Source organism: Sander lucioperca, chromosome 2 (genome assembly GCF_008315115.2).
Source record: "Sander lucioperca isolate FBNREF2018 chromosome 2, SLUC_FBN_1.2, whole genome shotgun sequence".
NCBI lineage: Eukaryota > Metazoa > Chordata > Actinopteri > Perciformes > Percidae > Sander > Sander lucioperca.
In genome coordinates, this window is record NC_050174.1 from 1,141,982 (window position 1) to 1,167,010 (window position 25,029).

Below are 25,029 nucleotides of genomic sequence, written 5' to 3' on the forward strand. Positions count from 1 at the left end.
TTGGATTAAAATCAGACGTTACTTCACTTCATAAAAGTTACGCATGTGACGCTGAACGTGACGTCTGTTAAGTCAAAAAGTAATTGCAGTTTACTTTAATTTTCAAACGGGACTCAAACCCGGCTCTCCTAGGTGAAAGTCCTGTGTTTGTTTTTGCTCTTAAGGCAGATTTATAATAGTACTTAGGTTCCACGCAGAGCGTACGGCGTAGCCTACGTAAGTGGCCTACGCTGTTGTGACAGTGGTGTAGTCTACGTGATACGCAGGTATACGCAGTATACCCACTAAGAAAGCTCCAGGATTTCCATATACCCACTTATAAAATGCCCAATGACACGCAACCACTTACTTTCCATTCCATTCCATCTTTTTGATATATTTGATATATTATAAAAGGGCTGGAAAAATGGTAGGAGAGTTAAATACAGTGGATCAAGACATCCGTCTGGCAAAAATGACACAGAAAATAATGGTAATCTGACTGGTATGGTTATGGAACGTAGTGGTAGGCTAAGGCCTCCTGTGACACGAACTAAGCGGTATGCTCTCTCTTTCATACCTCAGACTATAAGACAGCACAACAAGCACTTTAAACATACATTTTTATAAATTTTGTATTGTATTTATGTATTGTATTGTATTATATTGTATTTATTTTATTGTATTAGGCGGGTATGAGCACTATAATTTCCATTTTTATGGATGAAATAAACATTGACTTTGACTTTATTTTGAATTGTCATATGTGTTCTTTTTCTTCGCATAGGCTAAATAAAGGTATTTCCACCGTAAATTGGTGCATTAAAACGTATCCAGATGCAGAAGATGAAGTTGCTGATGCTAAAAACTTCCCTGGGGGAGGACACCCAGACCCCCCACTATGATATGCCCCCCTTCACCAAAGGCAGATTCTGGCCCATATATATAAGGCCAATATATATATATATATACAGTATACCCACTACAATACATTAGACTACACCACTGCGTTGTGAGGATTTAGACTTGTGCGCAGATGTGTCTGCGTCGTTCTAGCGCATCTCTTTAAGAGAATAGCAGAGCCGCTGTGTGTGTGTGTGTGTGTGTGGTGCGTGGTTGAGTGATATAGTGACGGGGATTAGCTGTGAAACGAGTACCGACTCCGGAGATGGAGACAGAGAAACAAAGTGTCTCTCCTTTGCTTTCTGACCACGGAGAAGGAGAACCCGGAAATGAGTAGGGGGAAATGCAACATTACATTACATTACATTACATGTCATTTAGCTGACGCTTTTATCCAAAGCGACTTACAATTGCTACATATGTCAGAGGCTGCACGCCTCTGGAGCAAGTATAGGTTAAGTGTCTTGCTCAGGGACACTGGTTGATGTATCGCAGCGGGAATTGAACCCAGATCTCCCACACCAAAGGCATGTGTTATATCCACTGTGCCATCACCACCTGGTAGCAACGCTGCCAAGCCACAGCCGAGCGGACCAATCACAGTTGTTGCGGTCTGCGTCGCCACGACGTGTAGTTACATTTCTAGGGAGGTGCCCATAACGCTACGGCGTAGGGTCTGTATCTACGTGCGTACCCATGGTGTAGATTCAATGCAGAACCATAAATTAAAATCATATTTCATCACCTTACTTCTTGCTTTGTTCCCGTCATAACTACTACGGCCACGAGAGGGCGCTGTCACTACAAATGTAAATATAGGTCGTAATTGCTACTTGAACAAACGACCTATGGGAGCGTTTTTCAGGGGGAGGAAAGTCTCCCAGGTACCCCAGTTATGTGTCACTATCTGACTTAATTAGACTCCTCTCTTGCCGCGCTTTGAGCACTTTGACCTGTTGGGGATTCATTTCCTGGCCTGTTATGTTTCCAAGTCTGCAACTGGGGTTCTTCTGACATAATTTGCGTTCCCACTTCCCAATCCTTCTCAGACGGTGGGGGTGCTTTTCCTTTCTTTATGACCAAATAAATCTAACTGGTGCCAAAAAGGGGAAAAAAACGTGGGATTAAAATTCCCCTTTTTCGCTGTCTTGAGGAGCCCAGCTGCACTGCACTGTTTGTTTTCCACAGCGAAGTGCAGCTGCAGAGTCGAGCTTTATAGAGAGGTGGGCCAGAAGCAAAACAGAAATGACTTATTTTCATTGGCACGTACCTTCCCCGTTCACTGTCTGATAATTGCATTGTGGAATTAGAAAGCAAGACAACAGTCTGGTTAAGATAATCTTAATGTGGTTTAACATGCTTTCTGTTTACATGTTCATCTTCAAGGCGTTTTTTTTCTTCACACGGAGGACTTTTTTTCAACTTTGCAGTACAGCACTTTATCTCAGAGCTAAATGCTCTGTTCTCACCACAGTCTATTTGAGAATACACACTGTACTCGCAGCACTTACTGTATGATGTCGAAGCGCATGAGTGACAACGCAAACAGTGTCTGTTGCCAGACAATGATAACAACCCTGATGGTGTAAAGATGATTTAAGCGCTACAGAACAACATGTACAGTGTATTTTTTTTTTTTAGAAGCTACAGTTATTTAACAGACATACAGCAGCTATTTTAACAACCACACGAGCAGCTTTAGTCACACGAGACGGAATGAGCTGCAGAGACGAGAGCAAGAGGTGTTGATGCACTTAGAGATACCACGGGAAGAAATGTGGTGCAGCAGGTAAGACATGTCTGTGAGTAATATTATCTTGGCTGTGGCACAGTTCAGGTGATTCTCTGTGAATAACGTCCGGATGTAAATGATTGTCTCATAGGTTCATGAGAGCTCTCTCTCTCTCTCTCTTTCTCTCTCTCTCTCTCTCTCTCTCTCTCTCTCTCTCTCTCTCGGCTGAATCACTCAATATCCGCCCTAACCTTGGAGAAAAGAGGAGAGGGAGCTGCACTTTTGCTTAATTATCGGACCCATCTCATGCCATTTCTCTTGGATTTCTATTTACCTTTCTGCACAAACAGTCCTCTAAATTCATGTCTATTTTCTGTTCTTGAGAGTCAGGATGTGACTGATCAACATGACTCACTTCCCTGCAAAGAGTACACAACCAGCACAACAAAACGTGGCACATATTTTACCCTCTGAAATAATAAATGCATTCAAAGTGCACGAAAAATAGATCTGTACTTCCCAAAGAAAGCATTTACTACGTCAGAAAAAGAGCACATGTTCCCCAAATGAACACAGCCCTTACAAATGATTAATCTGACTGATATTCAAACCCAAATCATCACAGATAAAATCAACCATTTCGTTGGACATTGTTGTAAAGATCCTATTTTCTCTTATTTTGGCACTTCCTTTCCTCTCTTCCTTTTAACTTACTTCTTTTCCAGGGCCACGTTCAGCCCCGACAAAACGTAGCAATGAGTTTTTAAAAAAAACTGAAACGAGTTTACAGACACGTCTCTGCTGATTGGGTAACACCTGTGACACAGCCAATAAACGAGAGACGCACCCACCAAACCAGAGAAAACAGAACTCAAAGCAGTTGCACACCGTTTCACACTGTTCAGAGGAAACATGTATTTCAACCGGGGTCAGCCCAATGGTCCCACATTTCTAAGATTTTTCTTAAAATTAGGGTTAGGGTTATCTGATATTAACCAGATTTAGCTAAAAGCTACAGTACATTCCATCTGTAGTCCATTGCTACTGGATAATAGGTTGGGTGTTATTGGCTACCAAATTGGGAGAAAGGGGGATCAAATCTGATACAAATTTATGAAAAAGGAAATGTGGGAACAAAGGGCCTAATTTTGAAAACAATCTTAGAAATGTGGGAACTGTGGGAACATAGGGCCTAATTTTGAAAACAATCTTAGAAATGTGGGAACATAGGGCTGTGGGAACGTAGGCACGCTCCCGTTCAACCAGGAAATCGTACCAACATGGTGCACATTGTTTTGAGATTGAACGTTCCCCATGTTTCTTTAAGCTTCCAAGTCCTGGAGCACGTTCAATCTCAAAACGGTGTGCGCTGTTTTACTACGGTTTCCGGGTTGAACGACATGTTTCCTTGGAACGGTGTAAAACGGTGTGCTTTCAGGTGTGTTTTCTCTCATTTTGTTGGGTGTGTCAGAGATGTTACCCAATAAGTAGCAGTGTGTATGTAGACTTTTGGTAATACACAGTAGAGCTGTAATCGGGACTTAAAAGTTAGGCCCGACAAAGCCCGAGCCCGACAAGTACATTTTGATTGACAGCTTTTTAAAAAGCCCCAACCCGTTTACAGCCCGACATTATTCAAATGTGCGCACGCACACACACAGCTCATATGCCTTTTGTCAAGAATGAGTCATTTATACTTTTTTTAACATCATTATTCATGACTAACGGAGGCTATTGGCCACTTGGAAGTTGGAACAAAGAAATAAAATAAGTCCTCCAGAGGCCAACCTCCGTTTCACCTCCTCAGCATCATCAGCGCTAATCGAAACGCATCACCTGACCGCTCGTTTACCACGCAACCTGGAGGGCAAGCCCGAGCCCGGCCCGAGCCCGGCCCGAGCCCGGCCCGAGCCCGTGTAAAATGATAGAAATTAAGATTTGGGCAAAGATTTTCAGCTCTAATACACAGCAGCACAGCAGGGTGTTCAACGCACCACCATTTGAGTTTAAATAAACGTTTTACTATGTTTTGTTGGGGCTGAACGCCCCTTGTCACCCCTAATTACATAATTGAGTTCACCTGGTCACTTATTTAAGACTGCACTCCCTCTCAGTTACAGTAATGGAGCGGCAGCTGGTAAGATGAGTTGTTTTTGCGCTTTAATCACACGTCCGTGTTAGTTTTAACCACACAGTCTATGGTTTTAACTGACAACTTTATTGTAACCTTGTTCCCTGAAGCTTGGACTTGAGCGTGAGTTCAAATTTGTAAGTTTGTTTTGCCCATGTGTGTTTTGTTGCGCTCTTTATCATTTGCACCACCATTTAGTGGAAATAAACCTTTGTTAAGTGGACTGACGTTTCCTGGGTCATGCGTTCTAGCCGATGACCAGGGCCACGCCGATGGAGATTTCCCGCAAGATTTTAAACCAACATGGCATCGTGACTTTGCGTAAACATACACGCCACTTTCCTAAAGCCAAATGGCGTGTTATCTGTATGCATTTTGAGCTATCCGCGTGTATGTCTACGCTGCATACAGCGGATGTAAACACACACGCCACGTGGCGATGCCACGTGGCGACGCCACGAACAACGTCACACGCGTGTAGTAAAAAAAAAAAAAAAAAGGTTGGGTTTAGGGAAAGAACATTGGGAAAGGCTTTAGTAACACTAAAAAACGACAAAAACACGATGGTGACCAACGTCACACGCTTAGGAAAACAATAAACGGTTGGGTTTAGGAAAAGAACATTGGGGAAGGGTTTATTAAAAAAAAAAAAATGGTTGATAAACACCACACGTGGGACACGATCCCAGCTCTCCTGGGTGAAAGTCCTGTGTTGTACCTCTCCACGGACCTCCGTCCTTTCATACTACTCGCTACGGCGATAATTCACACGTAATGTAGGTCAATGGAGGCTAAACGGCATCGATAAACACGCTAAAAAACGATTATGCGTCTTGATAACACGCAAAAATGGCATACGAATTGGCGTGTCATACATACGCCACTTAGTGAGATCAGTCTGTTTAAACAAATGTACACACAAACACCGCTGAAAACTGTAAAAAAAAAAATGTGATGATGGCACTCAATCACAAAAACTGAACCCTCCTCCTTAACAGCTATGTCTCAAGTCTCCTCATTCCTCGTCGTGTTCAGAAATTCCTGTTAAAGTATATAGACTTTGGTAGGCACGACAAATACAATGCATACACATACAAGGCCCCCGCCTCCCGTGATTGTGCACACACTACCAGCTGTAGACATTCAACTGTGAAGCAGAAATTCTACGGAAGAGAGATTTACGCAGCAACACATAAAGATGATCGTTTCCAGACCCTGTGCATTATTTTAACTGTGTGCTGGACATGGTCATTGTATAGCTAAGGGTAAAAGACAACACTATTATAAGTAAATCCATGTGAAAAACAAAAGTCCTCATGGACTGGGAATAACTTAATCTTCTCCTGTGGATACACACGGACAAAAACCCAGCAAGGACGCTAAAAATATGCAGAAGACTTGTGGTGCAGTTTCCCAAGGCCAGAGAAAGGAAATAGACTGACAGTTTCTCCCTGACCTCTTAACTACCCCCCTGTAACCTCCTAACAACCCCCACGGGGGATCCTGTCTCTATGTGTAAAACAGACAGTCAAAAAAGCATCCTGGAAACTTTAGAGCCACGAAAACAAGGGGACATGAGGAAGTCCAATAAGCTTGTATGTAGAGGGCTCAGTCGGGAGATAATCTCGAGGCCACACAGACCCGGCGCCAAGCCTATAGAGCCCGAAAGCTCGGCGGCGCAGCAGAGCAGCGTGGTCATTGTTGTCTTTGGAAAGTAAGCAGCTTCAGTGAGACCAGTGGTGTGAAAGCCACCGCTCTTCTTGAGTGTCTGCTCCAGACCTTGTTGTTGACATACATGGCAGGTGCAGCTGCTCTTTACAACTGCATCAAGAACCCCCTACACACACACACACACACACACACACACACACACACACACACACTTACACAGCTTGGATTTTACAAGACAGGGTTATATGGACAAAGACAAATCTAACATTTTAGATTCGTCAGGGTAATACTAGTCTGGATCCACGGAAGTACATTTCCAGGAAAAAGCCTGATGTCTGTGTGTTGCCGTTCTCAAAAATGTCAAGTTTTGAAGAACATTTGGATGGTGCAACAAGTCAGACCTGCTTGGTTCTTTCAGGGAATGATTGTAAAAAATTACAAAGAATATGTTTATGGCATTTCCTCTCTAACTGAGACGTTTTGGGAGCGATTGGTGGGATTGCTGTGGACGAAGAACACACGGAGATACACTGGTAAGAGCCAATGAGGTTTAATCATGTATCAGCTAATTTAAATAGCTCACGTTACTGTATTGTGTCAACAGTTAATTTCATTTAATATTGTGGGGCGTTTCCTTTTGTGGGGTACAAATGTTCCACCAAAACAAGTTCCTTCCCGAGACTATTTTGCAGAGCCACCGTCGCTGCATCCGGAGCTTAGCGCCACCCAGGACAATTGTGATTGGATTAAAGAAATGCAAACAACCCAGAGTGTTTTTTTTTCCTCCTATCCCAGAATGTATCTGTGGTTAAGCCAGACTTTACTCCACGGCGCTGTGGAGATAAAGGTCTGGCAATGCGAGACTAGGGTTATATGGACAAAGACAAATCTACCATTTTCTTTAATATCTCTGCAACAATCAGCGAGGCACTGCTGAGTTAACACAGGACCCACAGAGATGAAAACAATGGCTGGATTCTTCTGGCTTGAAGATGGCTATGGGAAATGGCAGGGATGCCAGGGCTGATAAGTGACCGAGGGGCTCAAGTTACTTCCAGCTGTCTGCAGCCGTGCATGCCTCAGCGGAGCGTATGGTTCACGCATAATGCAAACCATTTCATTTGCGTAATGCTCATGAAGAAAAAAAATCTGGAGGACATATTAAATAAAGTCAACAGCCTCTCACTTGGGCAGGGTTTTACATCACAGCAAAGAATCTCCAATCCTCGGAGGAGCGCTGCTATGCGTCCTCAGCTGAGAAAACACAGACAGTTGAAGACTGTGACCTTGCAAGCAAAATGTTAACTGGATCAATAAAACCAGGCGATAGCAGAAAGCCTGAATGCAGCATCTGGTTAGTCTGACTCAAACTTTGTGGGCAATTATGGCAGTCACAGAGCTATGCATTGTAAATAGCGTCCATGAGGACTTGTTGGCATTGTTGGCTGTGCTTGTTTTTTTCCTTAAACCATAAAAGTCAGATTTCCATATAGACACAGCAAAATAAAGACTATTTTTGTCTTCTTGTATTTAAAATGATGGGAAATTAAAGTTAATATCAAATAAAGCCTGTAAAAGATTAATAGTACTTTAATACGGGCTGTTTTTTTGTGCTGTAAAGTAAGTTACAATGAAAACCTAGCGCCACAATGCATTAGCATCACCTCAATACCAGTGAGGGCCTCTTCCTGTCCATTTGGAAAATACTTGGAAAGTACATTTTCAAGCTGCAGCACACTCCAAAAGGAGAGTGCTTTTGGCAGGCTTTGATGTCCTCAGAAATAATGCTTCTTAAAAGCATCCTCTGCAATACAGAAAAACATGAACATGTATTTCAGTCAAGAGGTGTGAGCGAGCACTTCTTAGCAACCATGTAAATCCGCGGTGGAGGACTCAGACATGTTTGTCTTTCAAGTCTGATAATGTTGCATCCTTTGCACAAGTAGCATCACTTTTGCTAAAGGAAAAATAATCCATTCACTCATTCATGTTTAAGCCAGTCTTTAGTTTAAGCCAGTGATTCCCAACCAGGGGTACTTCGAAAGATTGTGGAGCAGCTCAACTAATTTTTAAAATAATTTATTAGCTATAACACCTGAACACATGTATTTTGAACAGGTCGCTAAAAGTAATGAATGCATCAATGGTAGAAATAAATAGCTAAAACTAATGACTTAACAGTTGAAATAGTTAGCTAAAATTCATGAATAAATGGTAGAAATAAATAACAAAGTATTGCATAAGCGGCTAAAATAGCTAAAACTACTGACTAAACAGTTTAAATAGTTAGCTAAAACTACTGACTAAACAGTTGAAATAGTTAGCTAAAAATACTGACTAAACAGTTCAAATAGTTAGCTAAAAATACTGACTAAACAGTTCAAATAGTTAGCTAAAACTACTGACTAAACAGTTTAAATAGTTAGCTAAAACTACTGACTAAACAGTTTAAATAGTTAGCTAAAACTACTGACTAAAAAGTTAGCTAAAAGTACTGACTAAACAGTTAGTTAGCTAAAACTACTGACTAAACAATTCAAATAGTTAGCTAAAACTAAACTACTGACTAAACAGCTCAAATAGTTAGCTAAAAGTAATGCATAAGCGGCTGAAATAGTTTACTTAAACTACTGAACAGTTCAGATAGTTAGCTAAAAATACTGACTAAACAGTTCAAATAGTTAGCTAAAAATACTGACTAAAACGTTAGCTAAAAGTACTGACTAAACAGTTAGTTAGCTAAAACTACTGACTAAACAATTCAAATAGTTAGCTAAAACTAAACTACTGACTAAACAACTGAAATAGTTAGCTAAAACTAAACTACTGACTAAACAATTCAAATAGTTAGCTAAAAGTAATGCATAAGCGGCTGAAATAGTTTGCTTAAACTACTGACACATTTCAAACAGTTAGCTAAAAATACTGGATAAACGAGTAATGGATAAAAGAACTGGACATAAATGGTTTAGCCTGATTCAATCTGTGTCTGACTAAATTAAATGTCAAATTCTGATTTTAATCATATAGAAATAAACCCATTTCATTAGCTGTCTTTGAGTGTTTTTTTCTTTCTGTGGATGAACTTTTTCTCGACCCTTCAGGAAAAGAATACTTAAAATGCAACAAAATACCAGCGTGAAGGAGAAAAGTCAGCGAGTAGTCTTTTATTTTCTCTTCTCTGTGCACAGTTTAGTGTTTCAGTTACACCCTTTAGGCACTAAAAACTGTCATCTAATCATATCCTCACACAGTCTTAAATGCCATATACGCCCACACCAGCCTGGAATGGAGACCTTTCTGTGGATTAAAACGGATATGAGGTTATTTTTGTGAGATCCATGATTGCATGAGGCACTCCCATCCAGACTTAGTGTGATGACTGAGGAGGTGAGTGAATATGGCACAGTGGTGATGCAAAAGAGGTGTGTAAATCCATCTGCAGTGGCTCCTGCCCTTTGGTTGAAAGGTTTTCGGTCTTTTAAATCAGTTGATCCCTCTGTGATGTCTGAAAGAAAGTTGGTACACACTTTATGTTCATATAATGGGGTCATATAGGGGGAATTTCAGGATGATTTAAAAAAATCTAGGCCTCCAGATATAATGGCTAATGGCAATTATGGAATTATGTAAAACTCTTGAATCAGTGTTTTTTTTTAATGAAAACATCCACAAGAGAATGTCCTCCCCCGAAAACGATCCCAGTGGTTGGTTGTTTAAGCAGCAATTACGACCTATATTTACGTTTATACTGACGCCATCCGCTAGTGGCCTTAGTAATTATGACGGGAGCAAAGCATGAGGTAAGGTGACAAAGTTTAAGAGCACCAAATTTAAACGTAAGGATGTAGGTTGGGGTGGTGGATGGGTCAAACAAACAGGACCTGGGGTTTCGAGTCCCGTTTAAAAATAAAAGTAAAACATTACGTTCAGCGCCATGTGCGTAACCTTCAGCAAGTGTCTGATTTTAAAGCTTTAGTGCATAACTTTTTGATATTAATGAACGTCATTAATGAGTTGATACAAAGCTAATTAACCCTTGTGTTTTCCTTGGGTCAAATTTGACCCATTTGACCCCCAACAGTATCCTGACTAAACTTTGACATGTACCAGTCTGTGATCCGCTCAACATCCTCTGCTCTTAACTATTAGTCGAAATAATTCATAATTTCTGTTTTTTTTTAACTCAAAAATTAAGCATAATGTCATATAGATTAGGTTTATTGACCATGAATTAAAAGAAATGTCGAAAAAAGTGACAAAAACTTTTAAAAAGCGCCAAAAGCATAGAAAAAAAGGTCAAAAAAACAACATTTCCAAATTGAGGCACCAATCACAACCGGTGAGGCAGGCTTTACACTGTGACGATAGCGCAGCGACGGCGAGCAGCTTTTTGTGTACATTCAACATGACGGCTACCGAAGCGCAGCAACCTGTTGATGCCGCTGTCGCTGCTACGTCACCCAGATCGTTGGTCTGATTGGTTGAGGGGCTATCCAATTGCACCCAGAGCATTTGAGCAGCGTCCGTTGGTGATGCCCCTTTGGAAATGAGCTGTGAATGAAGCTTGCCCAGACCCACTCTCATTATTAAATTGTTCAAAACGTATCTGGTTGATGGTGTGGTCCTTGCTAGTGAAAGACGTGTTCAAAACGGCGACCGTTACGTTCTCTGGTTTAGATATGAGGCTGTATGTCCTGCCCCCGCTAGGGGCGCTAATTTATGAAACGCTCCTGTGGGTCGTATTAGAGGGGAGGAACAGAAGACCCGTATCGTCAAATGGTTTGGAGGATTAGTTGACCACATCTGTTATAGTCGATTCAGATTAGTTTTGACCAATTTTTTTTTTCCATCTCACTATATTCAAACTGTACAAAAAAACCTAAATAGAGACATTGTCGAGGGCATCTGAAGTGAGATGGATGGAAGCAGCAGTCGCACACTGTGTGATCTGACGCGTTCGCCGCACACTTTAACTCGTATCATTAGAGAGCTTGTCAGGGCGGGTGTGGTCCTGGCAAGACATGTTGGACACACTGCAGCAGATCAGAGGAAAGACAAGGGAAATGCTTTAATGCCTCTGGAACAGTGAGGCGAAAACTTGACGAGGAGATGGGGAATTACTGCTGAATTAGGCACCGCTTTGATTGGAAAGTGATTGACCGATGGTTGGCAAAACATGAAAGGATGACCTTGAATTCTCCAAAGCCAGGATGGATTGGCGCACAGCATCTCTCTCTCCATCTCTCTCTCTCTCTCTCTCTCTTTCTCTCTCTCTCTCTCTCTCTCTTTCTCTCTCTTTCTCTCTCTTTCTCTCTCTCTCTCTCTCTCTTTCTCTCTCTCTCTCTCTCTCTCTCTCTCTCTCTCTCTCTCTCTCTCTCTCTTTCTCTCTCTCTCTCTGTGTCTGTCTGTCTCTGTCTCTCTCTGTCTCTCTCTGTCTCTCTCTCCATCTCTCTGTCTCTCTCTGTCTCTCTCTGTGTGTCTCTCTCTCTCTCTCTCTCTCTCTCTCTCTCTCTCTCTCTCTCTCTCTCTCACACACCCTGTCTCTTAAACACACACACATAGAATAGAATAGATCTTTATTGTCATCGTTTTCAACAACAAAACACAGTTTAGCAGCTCTCAATGTGACAGTTAAAATAACAGACAACCAGAAATATATACATTTAAATAGTAAAATAGAAAAATAACAACAAAATAGAAAAATAAATTAGTAAAATATAACAATCAAGATACTGTAAATAAACACGATGAGGTAGCACTATACACATAATATCACCTGCAAGCACACAAACAGACACTCTTATAGAAACACACACACACACACACACACACACACACACACACACGTGGAAAAGCATGCAAAATAATACAAACTTTATTTGCGGTCCACCTTTTAAATAAACAATAGTTTACAAAGTGCTTTGACAGAAGCACATATGCAAAGATTAATCGATTAATTGTCAACCAGTAGATTAATCGGCATCTATTTCGATAATCCATTAATCGGTTTCTGACATTTTAGAGACCAAACAAATCGATTAATGGAGAAAATAATCCACGATAAAAATAAACGTTGGTTGCAGCCCTGATATCCACGCATCATTGTAATAGTGAAAATATAAGTTAGGACACTTTTAAAGAACGATAAAAATGACAATGAATAAATAAAATAAAATAAACACTTGATGGGGTTAAAAAAATAAAATGATAAAATGACAACATCACATAAAAGCAAGTCTATAAGAAGTGGTTTAAAAGAAGGCACTGATTCAGCAAAGCCTTGTCTCCGATATCGACACACAGGAGTGCTCCATCTCTGCTTTTTCGCTCTCTCTCGTGAGTGAGAGGGGGGGAAGGGATGAACACACTGTCACGTACAACAAGCCAGAGTTGAGAGAGCAACTTCAAAGTAAAGCAGATGCAGGGACAGCACCCCCTGAATAAATTTTCTGGCCACCAGTCGATCTGCCCCCAGGCTAGGATTGTGGCTGCTGTTTGCATCTCTCATGACCCCTCATCAACTCCCAGTTAAAAGCAATCCCGCTCCTAAAAAAAGGTATGCAGTCGTAGAGAGACAGGAGCGATACGTAGGTACATTTAAAGGACATCAAATCCTCTCTCACGTGTTGCAGGTATGAAGAAATTATTTTCCATCAAATGCTCCATTGTCACCCGCTTTGATGAATAAATCAGCGCGAGTGAGGGGCTTCATACCAACAAACAACACAGAACAGACACCTGGAATTTATCATTGAGTAAATATGTAATAATTATGTTTTCTGGGAGAGAAAGGAGCGATACGTAGGTACATTGAACAATGTCTGTAACCCTATTATTTCAAACCTCTAATATCGACTGCTGATTTGTGTCTATCCTACTGTCTAGATTATTCCCTTATAATGCCCATATCTAATGCTGGTCTCTAGACTTCATCCTTGCACTATTGGACTTATTTGCACTATACCACCATGACACACCCTCTCATAGAGCACCTTACCATGCAGACTGAATCACAGGGTCAGTCCCTGCCCTGTCACTGCAAGCCTCTCATGCTTATACATCCCTTAGTACATTCATGTGGATTTTTTTATTTAGTATTATATCTTTTATTGCACATATTATTCATGTGGATTTGTTATTGTATCATCCTGTTTATGATGTATGTGTATGTTGTGTGTGATGTCTTTAAGCTACTGGGACCTTGGAATTTCCCCTTGGGGATCAATAAAGTATCTATCTATCTATCTATCTATCTATCTATCTATCTATCTATCTATCTATCTATCTATCTATTTATCTATATTTAAAGGACATCAAATCCTCTCTCACGTGTTGCAGGTATGAAGAAATTATTTTCCTTTGATGAATAAATAATGAATAATTTGATGAATAAATCAACGCGAGTGAGGGGCTTCATACCAACAAACAACACAGAACAGACACCTGGAATTTATCATTGAGTAGATATGTAATAATTATGTTTTCTGGGGCGCCTGGGTAGCTCAGTTGGTAGAGCGCGCACCCATATATAGAGGTTTAGTCCTCGACGCAGAGGCCGCAGGTTTCGACTCAGACCTGCGGCCCTTTGCTGCATGTCATTCCCCCTCTCTCTCCCCTTTCATGTCTAAGCTGTCCTATAAATACAGGCCTAAAATGCCCAAAAAATAATCTTTAATAAAATTACAATATTTGTTTTAAAGTATGTTTTCTAGCTGAAGCTAAAAGCAAAGAATTAACGTGCTATATTTTAATGCCTGCAACCATTTTGTAACAAATAAAGGCATCCTTTTGTTTTTCTCACACTGGATTTTTTTAAAATATATTTATCACAGAAGTGTTATATTTCACTGCGCTGCTACAGCTTACTGTGAACAACAGTCTACTCACTGCATGCCAGTGAGGCTTAATAGCATACTGCTGAAACTTGTGCGTGTGTGAGAAGTGTCAGTATTTAAGTCAAGTCAAGACATCTTTATTTATAGCCTGTGGCACGTTTAAAACAACAGAAGTTGACCCAAAGGGCTTTCCAGTCGAGGCAGATGGTCTAAGTTTTGCCTTTAAATAGATAAACCACACAAAGATAAAAGCAACAACACAAAATGTCGACTGACATGATAAAAGCAAACTCAAGTAAAGAAATAGGAAGTTAGAAGAGAAGGAAATAAAATAAACAATAGATAGAAAGCAGTATAGAGAGGCGAAGTCCCTCCTCTTCCCAACCCAATGGGACATTAATCTGGCAAACAACATGACCGGGGAAGACAAATGATATTTTGATCCCGTTTGAATTGAGCCATGAATTACACATATGATGTTTGTCGATTTAACCGATCATTTTGCAAGTCAAGAAAGTCTCAGTTTATCGTAGGTTTGTTGTAGTACCACTCAGTTTTGTGTCAAAACCGCTCAGTGAACTACATCTCTTGTCTCACACAATATACGCCACCTTGCCAGCTGCTTGTTTTGCTAGCTAGCTAGCTTAGCTCTGTTCCACAACACAGGTAACGTTATCTTACCTGGTGTGTTTTATCCAGAGTCTTTTTATCAGCCGGGAAGCTAAAGAACTGGCAAGACCCGTTGGTTTTTTGAGTAAAGTTACATCCCGGTACCAAACACAGAAGCATCGCAGCCTCAGCGAGACCGAGACATCACTTATGCGACTTTGGGCTGAGTAGTCCTTCTAGTTTATTACGTATTTTCACAGTCTTATACTTTAACAGTTTTACAACAAATTGCGACTCACTTGACTTGCAAAATTATCTTTTAGATTGACGAACATCATACGTGTAATTCATGGCTCAATTCAAACGGGATCAAAAGATAATTTGTCTTTCCCCGTTCACTACTGTGCATATTTTTTACAAAATAATGTCCCATGATGGTCCACCGGAGGGGGAGGGTCTTCGCCTCTCTATAGAGAATTAAAAATAAGTCAAGAGGGGACATGACAGAAGCCAAGCAGCCTCAAACTGAACTAAAAGCGAGTGAAAAAAGGTAGCTCTTTAAATTTGATTCAACATTTTAAATTATGGAACATGACTTAATGTGGGACAAGATGCTGTTCCAGTGCCGGGGAGCAGCAACAGAAAAAGCACAGTTTTAGAGATGTTCCTGTTCAGCAACTGCTTATGCATGTCATTATTATTTTTCTCTGTGTTGTTTTAATATTTGATTTCTTTATTAATCTTTCATAAGGCTACGGTGCATGAGCACTGCATAATTGTAATTACACCTGCCGGGACACGGTACATTACTTGTCTGATATGTGATACGATAAGGAATTTTGTGCGTAGGAAACTGTATTGTAGCTCAGTGTCAAACTACAGGGTTGCATTACAAATGTCTGTGAATCATTGGGAGAATGAATTCTCTGCATACTGTATTCCAGGGAAAAAAAACAATGATATGTAGCCCTTAGGGCAAATATTCACCTGTGTGCGCATGCAAGTGCAAACATGAGTATCTCTGTGTACGATAAACCCACAACCACCTCGTATGCAATTCAGAGAAGATGCGGTATGCAACTACAGTATGTTGCTTTTAACTGAATACAAATACCACACTGACATACATACACACAGACATACACACAGACACACACACACTAACATCCAGGAGGAGTGTGGATCTAATGAGGCCCGTGGAGACTCTGCTGAATTGTCAGTCAACCTTCAGCTTGCTGACACGCAGTCGACAACATCAATGACTTCTTTTTCTGAAACGGGGGAAGCCTGTCGGATTGCATCAGAAGTCTGAGGTCCACTGGACTCGGACTGAGACAGGTGAAGATAGGACGAGGTAAGAAAATGTTCCAAAAAGAGCTTCAGGGACACAAGAGTATAGCAGCTAACTTATGTGTTACACCCATAGACTGTAAAAATAATGGATGAAGCTTCCGGCCCTTAAACGTGAAGCTCCTTAAAGCTGCATTCTATCTTATCTTGTTTATTAAAAAATAGAAAGAAGTCTGTTTCTATAGAAGTCTATAAAAAAAATGAGCCTACTTTTCACTTGATTTATTACCTGAGTAAACATTTTCATAATGAGTTGATGGTCTCAATCGCTAGTTTCAAGTCTTCTTCAACACAGCATGATGTTCATTTAGTAAATGATGGTCGCATTTATTTTAAAATAGATGATAAAGCAGGGGATGCTTTAGGACCTGTCAGTCAGGACAGAGGCTTAGCGATGCTAACCATGCTAACACTGTGGACATTAAAATAGACCTCAACTTGTGTTTGGGTATTGTCCGTGTTTTCATCTTAAACTTTGACCCCCGCTGTTTATTTTCACTTCATCAAAGTTAACTGTAACATTTTGGTCGCCTAAAAATGTCTTGTTCAGCGTTCTGCCAACCAAGCTAGCTAGCTAGCTACCACTAGCGTTAGCTGGTAACTTAAAAGAACGTTTTGCAGATTTTCTGTTCTGGCGTCAATGCAGACGAATGGCACCAGTACCCGGAGGTCCGCCGGTAAATCTCCGCTGGATGACTTGCTTCAGAAGGGTTGAAAATCAGCAACTTTCCCTCTTTAGCGTTTAGCTTAGCGCAGTGCCATGAAACCATAAATAACACTGGCTTTGCCGCGTCATCCGCCCCAGCTCCACCCTCTCTTCAAAAATCATCACGTAAGGTTACAACAAAGCAAGATGGTGATGCCCGTATCGCCAAATTCAAGGCTTCAAAAAAAGCAGTCCACAAACCAATGTGTGACGTCACGGATGCTACGTCCGTTATTTTACAGTCTATGGTTACACCCAACTCTGGTTTAAACGTTTAATGCTTTAATAAGTTATGGTTGTGATTTATGTGCAGGTTACTCGACAGGAACGAACGAACGAAGAAAAAAGTTGTAACCACATCCCTTCTTTCTTCTTCCAAGACTGCTTGCAAAACAGGGCCTCCAATCCTGTTCCTCAAATCAACAATGGGGCCATGTATTTCAATCTAGAGAGAGAGAGAGAGAGAGAGAGAGAGAGAGAGAGAGAGAGAGAGAGAGAGAGAGAGAGAGAGAGAGAGCTGCTGTGACAAGAAAAGGACATCCAGTGGAATAAAACCACCATGAACACAGTCATCTGTGTAATCCTGCACTGACCATCTGCACTGTGCTGATCTCTGTACATAGACACACTGTACAGATACCTTGAAAATATTGCAGTGTTTACACAGTTCTCACTTATATTATTATAACTAATATAATAATAATAATACTATTAGTATATTGCGGTGCCCCTAAAGGGACATGGGATTTTTTTCCACTCGTGAGCACAAGAAACTTTCTCATGAGCACGCGAAAGTATCTCGTTCTCACAAAAAAACAATCTAGGGCTAGCAAAATTATGCTAATGTTATGTGGCTAAAGACAAGTAAATATTTCACATTCACTGCATGAAATTGTTTAACAGCTACCTTTAAGTTAGTTTCCTTTTAAGTTTGTTGATGACACTATGAGGAATACCTCCTCCGCTGCAGCCATTCTGACCGGTACGCAGGTTGGTTTCTCGTGAGCACGAGATATTTTTGCGTGCTCACCGGAAAAGTATCTTGTGAGCACGGTAAAAAAATAAAATTCCCCATATCCCTTTAAGGGCTCCGAGGCACATATAGGAACATTTTTGTTATCATTTCACACTTGCTTTGGCAATATAAGTGTCTATTTCCCATGCCAATAAAGCCCCTTTGAATTGAATTGAGAGAGAGAGAGAGAGAGAGAGAGAGAGAGAGAGAGAGAGAGAGAGAGGGGGGAGGCCTGGATGTTCAGAGGCTTGTTGCCTCCCTCTGTCATGCCTACAGTTGTGCCATAATGGGCCCGTGCTTATCCCAGGTGTTATAGAGCTTTGTCTTTCCCAGGGTATTGTTTCAGGACACGCAGACGTGCAATTTACACGGCAGTGTGTAATTAGGACTTTCTCACTTAATCCTAGTCTGTCATTTTCACACAGATGGAGGCAGTGTGGTCTCTTACAGTATCCTGACAATACAGGAGATATCAGCTGGGCAGCACATGATACACTGCTGCTCAAGTTTACTTAAAGGTCCTGTATCACGCTCATTTTTAGGTTCATACTCGTATTTTTGATTTTTACTTGAACATGTTAACATGCTTTAATGTTAAAAAAAACACATCATTTTTCTCAAACTGTCTGTCTGAATATACCTGTATTCACCCTCTGTCTGAAACGCTCCGTTTTAGCGCCTGTCTCTTTAACAACATCACAACCGTACAACTGTACAACCGTAAAGTCCTGACAATTCCTTTAAAGGCACTTTTTTTTTTTAAATGGGCTGTGAGCATTTCTCTGTGGATTGAGTATTGCAACTAAATTATTTTTTTTGATTAATCGATAAGTTGTTTGGTCTAAAATGTCAAATAAATGGTGAATAAATGTGGATCAATGTTTCCTTAAGTCCAAGATGACGTCCTCAAATGTCTTGTTTTGTCCAGAACTCAAAGATATTCAGTTCACTGTCACAGAGGAGAGAAGAAACTAGAAGATAGTCACATTTAACACGCTGCAATCAGAGACATTTAGCTTATTTTTCCATAAAGAAATGACTCAACACGATTGATCGAATATCAAAATAGTTGGCGATTAATTTAACAGTTGACAACTAATCGATTAATCCATTAATCTTTGCAACCTCGACCTGCTTTAAAATCAAATCAGACATGGAAATGTCATTTTATTTTTTATTTTTTACAATATGGAACCTTTAAACTATAGAAACATACAATTGTGTTTATTTTCGAAGTCACAACATTGGCTGATTTCTCCCATTTATTCTTGATATATTCTGCAATAACAGAAGAATCATCGTCTTAATGAATACATAACAATGCCATTAATCTGCATCTCTATTTTCTCCATGTGCAATCCTCCACTTTTCTGTTCTGAATGCTCTCATTTCCCTGCGTGGTGTGGTGGCTTGAGGGTAAAGAATAGCTGATCTACATGGCGTTGAATGAAGTGTCGGTTTTCAGTGTAAACTCCTCCCCTACGGACGGGGCTGCGCTTTTTCTTCCACTTGAACAACCAAGTAGTTTTTCAGGGCGCATTCCCCGGCAGCAATGTGGAGGGAAAGGGCGACTACATCCAGCTGAACATTTTATTTTTATACGTTTGCATCGTTTTTTCTTTCTTCCTATTCTGTAAACTTTAGCGGTTCCTTTTTAGGGGGGTAAAACAAGCGAGTGCCTGACCCTCTCGTTTTTATTTTTTTCCTGTTATTTTTTTTATTTTTTTTATAACTCGAACCATTGTTTTCTCACACATGGATACTAGGAGATGAAATCGGACGTGCGTCTTCTTGTTGCTTTCGCTTGAGTAACCCTCTCGGACTGTGTAGTTTATGTGGTCCCCGGGCTCCGTAGGAGGAGGAGAGAGAGTCCTATTCCTCGGCAGCACAACCAGGAGAGATACGCAGGGGCCACAAGTTGTCCACAGGCTGCGAAAGGCGACCAAACTTTGCCAAGTTGCTGCGCATCCGGCCGCAGACGCCAAACACTCGATATCGATATTTTTCGATCTCTGTCGCGACTTTTAACTGTTGTGGATTATCATCGCGAGGCTCGTCATGGACTACTGGAGCCCGTTCAGAGGATGAAAAGGGTCTTTTAAAAAAAATAATAAACATCGACACTTTCTTGTAGTTATAGTTCACTACTACGGCGTGGACTCGTCTGGACTACATTGATCTGATAAAAAAGAAAAGAAAAGTAATTTGTTATTGCGGTTGTTTCCCCCTCTCCCTTCTTTTGATATCTAACGTTATTCTGCAAAAATGCCACAGTTGAACGGAGGCGGTGGGGATGATTTGGGGGCCAATGATGAGATGATCTCGTTTAAAGACGAAGGGGAGCCGGAGGAAAAGATATCCGAGAATGTGTCAGCGGAAAGGGATTTGGATGATGTGAAATCCTCCTTAGTGAACGAGTCGGAAAACAACAGCAGCTCGTCGGACTCAGAGGTAAGCACACTGCAAATAGGCTATAAAAGAACCACAAGGACACTTTTTTACACTTTCATTTTTATATTTGTTGTTTATAATGCACATTTTTAAATTGCTTTAGTTTTTCTATAGGCTACTGTTATGTTTTGCCTGACTTCTGCACTATTTGGTAGCCTATGTATATGTAGGCTATATTGTATACATTAGGCTATCTTTTAAAGGCTAACGTTACTTGTTGTGCATAGCCTAGGCTACATGTTGCACCGTGGGTCGGAGAGAAATGTATTTTGACTCCTCTGTATGCACATAGGGAATTGACAATAATGTTGACATGACTTGCTTTAATGCTGTTGAAAGTTTCAATAGTTTCTTCCCGTCCTGTGTGTACATTTATTTCCCTGTCAGCAAGCAGAGAGGCGCCCCCAAACCAGACCCGACTTAGAAAGTTACGAGAAAGCAAGAGACTACTTCAGTGAAGGTAAAAAAAAAACCCACACACAAACACCCTCGGTAGGCTACTTTGTGTGTGCTTTAGTATCGCGTTTGTGTCTCTATCAAAGCCTGACTTTTCCCCTCTCTCTCTCTCTCTCTCTCTCCTTCCTTCTGCAGCCCTGAGGAGGCAGCAAGATGGTGGCTTTTTTAAGAGTCCTCACTATCCTGGCTACCCGTTTCTCATGATCCCAGACCTCAGCAACCCATACATATCCAACGGTTCACTGTCTCCGAGTGCAAGAACAGTAAGTGTCCCCTTGTCGTCGACATGTTTCTCTTCGCTCTCTTCCCTTCGTTACAGCCTCTTTCACTCCGTGAAAAACTTTGTTTGGCCGTGCGTTAAAGTTCCCTGTGCACTGCCAGACCGCCATATTCCCTCCGAGTGGCCTCTCAAGGAGTACTAACTACTTCTTTGTTCTTTTTTTTTTTTGGGGATATAAATTTCTCCCTGGCTGCCACCACCCCCTCCCTTTCGACAAGCCTCGCATTTGACAACTTCTCATTCGGCTCAAAGTTCAGACACATTAGCCTTTCTTTGTCATTTTTGAAGGATTTATGGCATTTCCTTGTCGAAAATCCTCTCATACTCATGCTGCATATTGATTGTATAGGCTAGAGCTGCAAAGATTTAGTCGTCAACTATTAAATTAATCGCCAACTATTTTGATAATCAAATTAATGGGGTTGAGTCTTTTTTTTTTTTTATGAAAAAAAAATAAAATTATCTGATGTCAGCTTGTTAAATGTGAATATTGTTCTAGTTTCTTCTCTCCTCTGTGACAGTAAACTGAATATCTTTGAGTTGGGGACAAAACGAGACATTTGAGGACGTCATCTTGGGCTTTTTGGGAAACACTGATCCACATTTTCTGACATGTTACACAGCAATCAATGAATCCAGAAACTAATCAACAGATTAATCGATATGTAAATAAACAGTTGCAGCCCTAAACGTCACTGTGAGTTTCCTATATGGACTTACATTTTGCAGTCTAGAGGCTAGTATTCCTCTAAAATGTATTTTAGAATTGCAAGATATTTTTTAAAGTTGGCCGCTAAGTTGCTTTCCATTTAGTACTTGTGTTTGTAATGAAGGCTTTTCTTCAGCATGCAGGGTAGTAACTATCAGCTCTTTAAAACCCTGCAGGCTGTTTGCACACATTTCTCTGCAGAAAATTGAAAAAAAAAACAAAGCTGTCCCTGTAGTCATATCCTACAGTAACAACAACGTAATATCTCGCTCTGACACACACGGGAGGCATTTGACTGCAGTGTCCGTGACAACTGTTGTTCAGAGACTTTTAAAAGTCTAGATAAGGTTGACAGTCTTAAGTAAGTGTTGTTGATGCAGAGTTTTTGTGTTTTGTTCAACCGAACTTGTTGCATTGCACCAGCTGTCAGCTGTAAATGCTGCATTGGTTTTCTGCAATTTAATCCATACATATTACATATTAAACATGCCCTTACAACCGGTTAATAAAGCACAGAGACCTTACAATAGTTGGCAATGCTGCAAACATGAGCCACATAAGACAATTCATGATAAAAAAATCCAACATTAAGGTTAAAGAACATGTTATAAACATAGTGACGAATACTAGAGCTGAAACTAATGATTATTTTCATTATCAATTAATTGTTTGGTCTACGAAATGGCAGAAAAAAAGGGACAAAAATGTCCATCCCAGTTTCTTAAACTCCAAGTTGATGTCTTTAAATGTCTTGTTGTCCAAAACCCAAAGATATTCAGTTTAATATGATATATAGAACAGAAAAAAGAGCTGAAAATATACATATTTATAAGACTGAAAGCAGCATTTTCTGACATTTTTTGTGTGAAAAATTACGCTAACACTGAATCGATTATCAAAATAGTTGGTGATTATTTTTCTGTCGATGAGAAAGTTCATGATAAAAAAAAAAAATCCCACTCTACGAGGGTATAAACGTAGTGACAACAAATACTGATTCCAAACAAACGTGCATGATTTTAAGCAATTTAACCAATTGGAATATTTGGAATGCTAACCTACTAAATACGATTGAACTATGCAAACTTCCTTGAAATAATCCCTGCTGGAGAGCTGTGTTCTTTGGAGCTCGTCCATCCCCCAATCCATGTCACATCCCCCCCCCAAAAAAAAAACAAGTACTTTCGTTAATGCCTGGCAGGCATCTGACTGAAAAGACGCCTCCCTTTCCCTCCCTTCTCTTCTGTCTCCTTTTCACTGTTCCTGGCCCACTCCCCTCGCCTCCCTCTCTCCACCTTCCATTCAATTAGAAAGGCGTTAGTTGACCATTGTTATTCTGAGCAGTCTTGATGGCTTCATTGGAGGTCTCCGTTGGGGCTCATTAACTAAATGGCTACTCTGGTGATACATAGATTGTCTATCTCGACAGAGTTTGGCAGGAATGTTGTCAGAGATATGAACATGAAGGAATGCAAAGGCATTGTCATATTTTGTGCTTTTTCTGAAAGATTTTTAGCAGGAACATTTTTATTCGGGTAGACCTGCAAAGATCAAACGTTCAATCGCCAACTATTTTGATAATCGATTAATAGGTTTGAATAATTTTTTATGAAAAAATTAAAAAAGTTCTCTGATGTCAGCTTGTTAAATGTGAATATTGTTCTAGTTTCTTCTCTCCTCTGGGACAGGAAACTGAATATCTTTGAGTTGGGGATAAAACAAGACATTTGAGGATGTCATCTTGGGACTTTTTGGGAAACACTGATCCACATTTTCTGACATTTTAGAGACCGAACAACTAATCTATTAATCGAGGAAATAATCAACAGATTAATCGGTCTAGTCTCAGCCCTAGTTTTTTGGTATAATCGAGGAACAAACCGAACACTGTGAAGAAATTGACAGAATTTTCAGCAGCCTATTATCTCGTCTGTGCTTTGTTTTGTTCCTTTTTGTTTTTATGCAGCATAGTAGAGTTGAAAAAAACCCGTTGTTCTTGTTACTTGAGGCAAAGTAGCAAATAATTGGAGAGGACTTACAATTCAGAGGTATAAGCCCCAATATTAGAAAAAGAAAAGAATGAGGTCAACGGGACAGAGTGAGCTGACTGTGTCAATCATCAGCGTTGCAGAAAACATGCAGGCAGACAATGGCCGGCTTACACAGCAGACGTCTTAAAGTCCTCCATATTGCTCGTGGCTTTTAGTGCGAACGCAGTGAGTTTGATTGATGAGGAGAGCTTCGACTTAGCGCCTCTTAAGGATCGCATTCGGGGGGGGGGGTTGGTTTGTTTACACCTGTGGGTGAAGTTCAATACAGTCAGATGATATTTAGCAGCCGCTCACACCCACGTCTGGCCAGCAAACTTAGTTCAACTAACTGTACATTTTACTAGGGCTGTCAAACGATTACATTTTCTTAATCACGATTAATCGTTGAATTTCTATAGTTAATCGCGATTAATCGCATGTTTTATCACATGACTAAAATTCTATCATTTTGCATTTCAGTCCATTTCATTAAGTCCATATTAACAATGGAAAGCCATTCTTACCAGTGGATCTTGATTGGGAATCAAATGAATGCAAAGAAAGTGACTTTATGAACTTGATTTTAAGATTTGTATTTGTTTATTATATATTTAATCTAGTCACACATTTGAATTTAACAACAACTTTGAATGCACCACAAGGCTGTAAATTACCAGTTTCATTGAACGCACCATCTGTGTTTTTTCGACAACAGCAGCTGCAGATTGTTACACCCCGGTGTTGAATCCTCTACAGTGAAATACAGACAGACTTTACACCGTTTAACGTTAGCTGTCAGCATTTTAACCGTGTTTAATCCAGCTACTAGCTAGCGGTAGGCTAACGTTAGCTGCTGTTGAGTATAGTGTTAACTAGCTAGCGGTAGGCTAACGTTAGCTGCTGTTGAGTATAGTGTTAACTAGCTAGCGGTAGGCTAACGTTAGCTGCTGTTGAGTATAGTGTTAACTAGCTAGCGGTAGGCTAACATTAGCTGCTGTCGAGTATAGTGTTAACTAGCTAGTGGTAGGCTAACATTAGCTGCTGTCGAGTATAGTGTTAACTAGCGTCACATGCAGCGGTGTTTTTGTTTCCTGTATCGTCTGTTTCAGAGCATCAGAGAGAAGAGCAGACATATCAGTGGCACCAGAATGAGGCACCGAAATCCGTGT

General features: G+C 40.5%; 1 protein-coding gene across 2 annotated transcripts in view; it reads left to right on the forward strand.

Annotated features, from left to right (window-relative positions):
- The first annotated feature begins 19,457 nt into the window (after positions 1-19,457).
- Positions 19,458-25,029, forward strand: part of tcf7l1b (transcription factor 7 like 1b) — a 74,631-nt gene continuing 69,059 nt past the window's right edge. For both annotated transcript variants that reach the window (XM_031305100.2, XM_031305101.2), the window contains exons 1-3: positions 19,458-20,385; positions 20,773-20,845; positions 20,977-21,104. In XM_031305100.2, the coding sequence (XP_031160960.1) occupies positions 20,200-20,385; positions 20,773-20,845; positions 20,977-21,104 (387 nt within the window). In that variant the 5' untranslated portion in view covers positions 19,458-20,199. The remainder of the gene's footprint in view (positions 20,386-20,772; positions 20,846-20,976; positions 21,105-25,029) is intronic.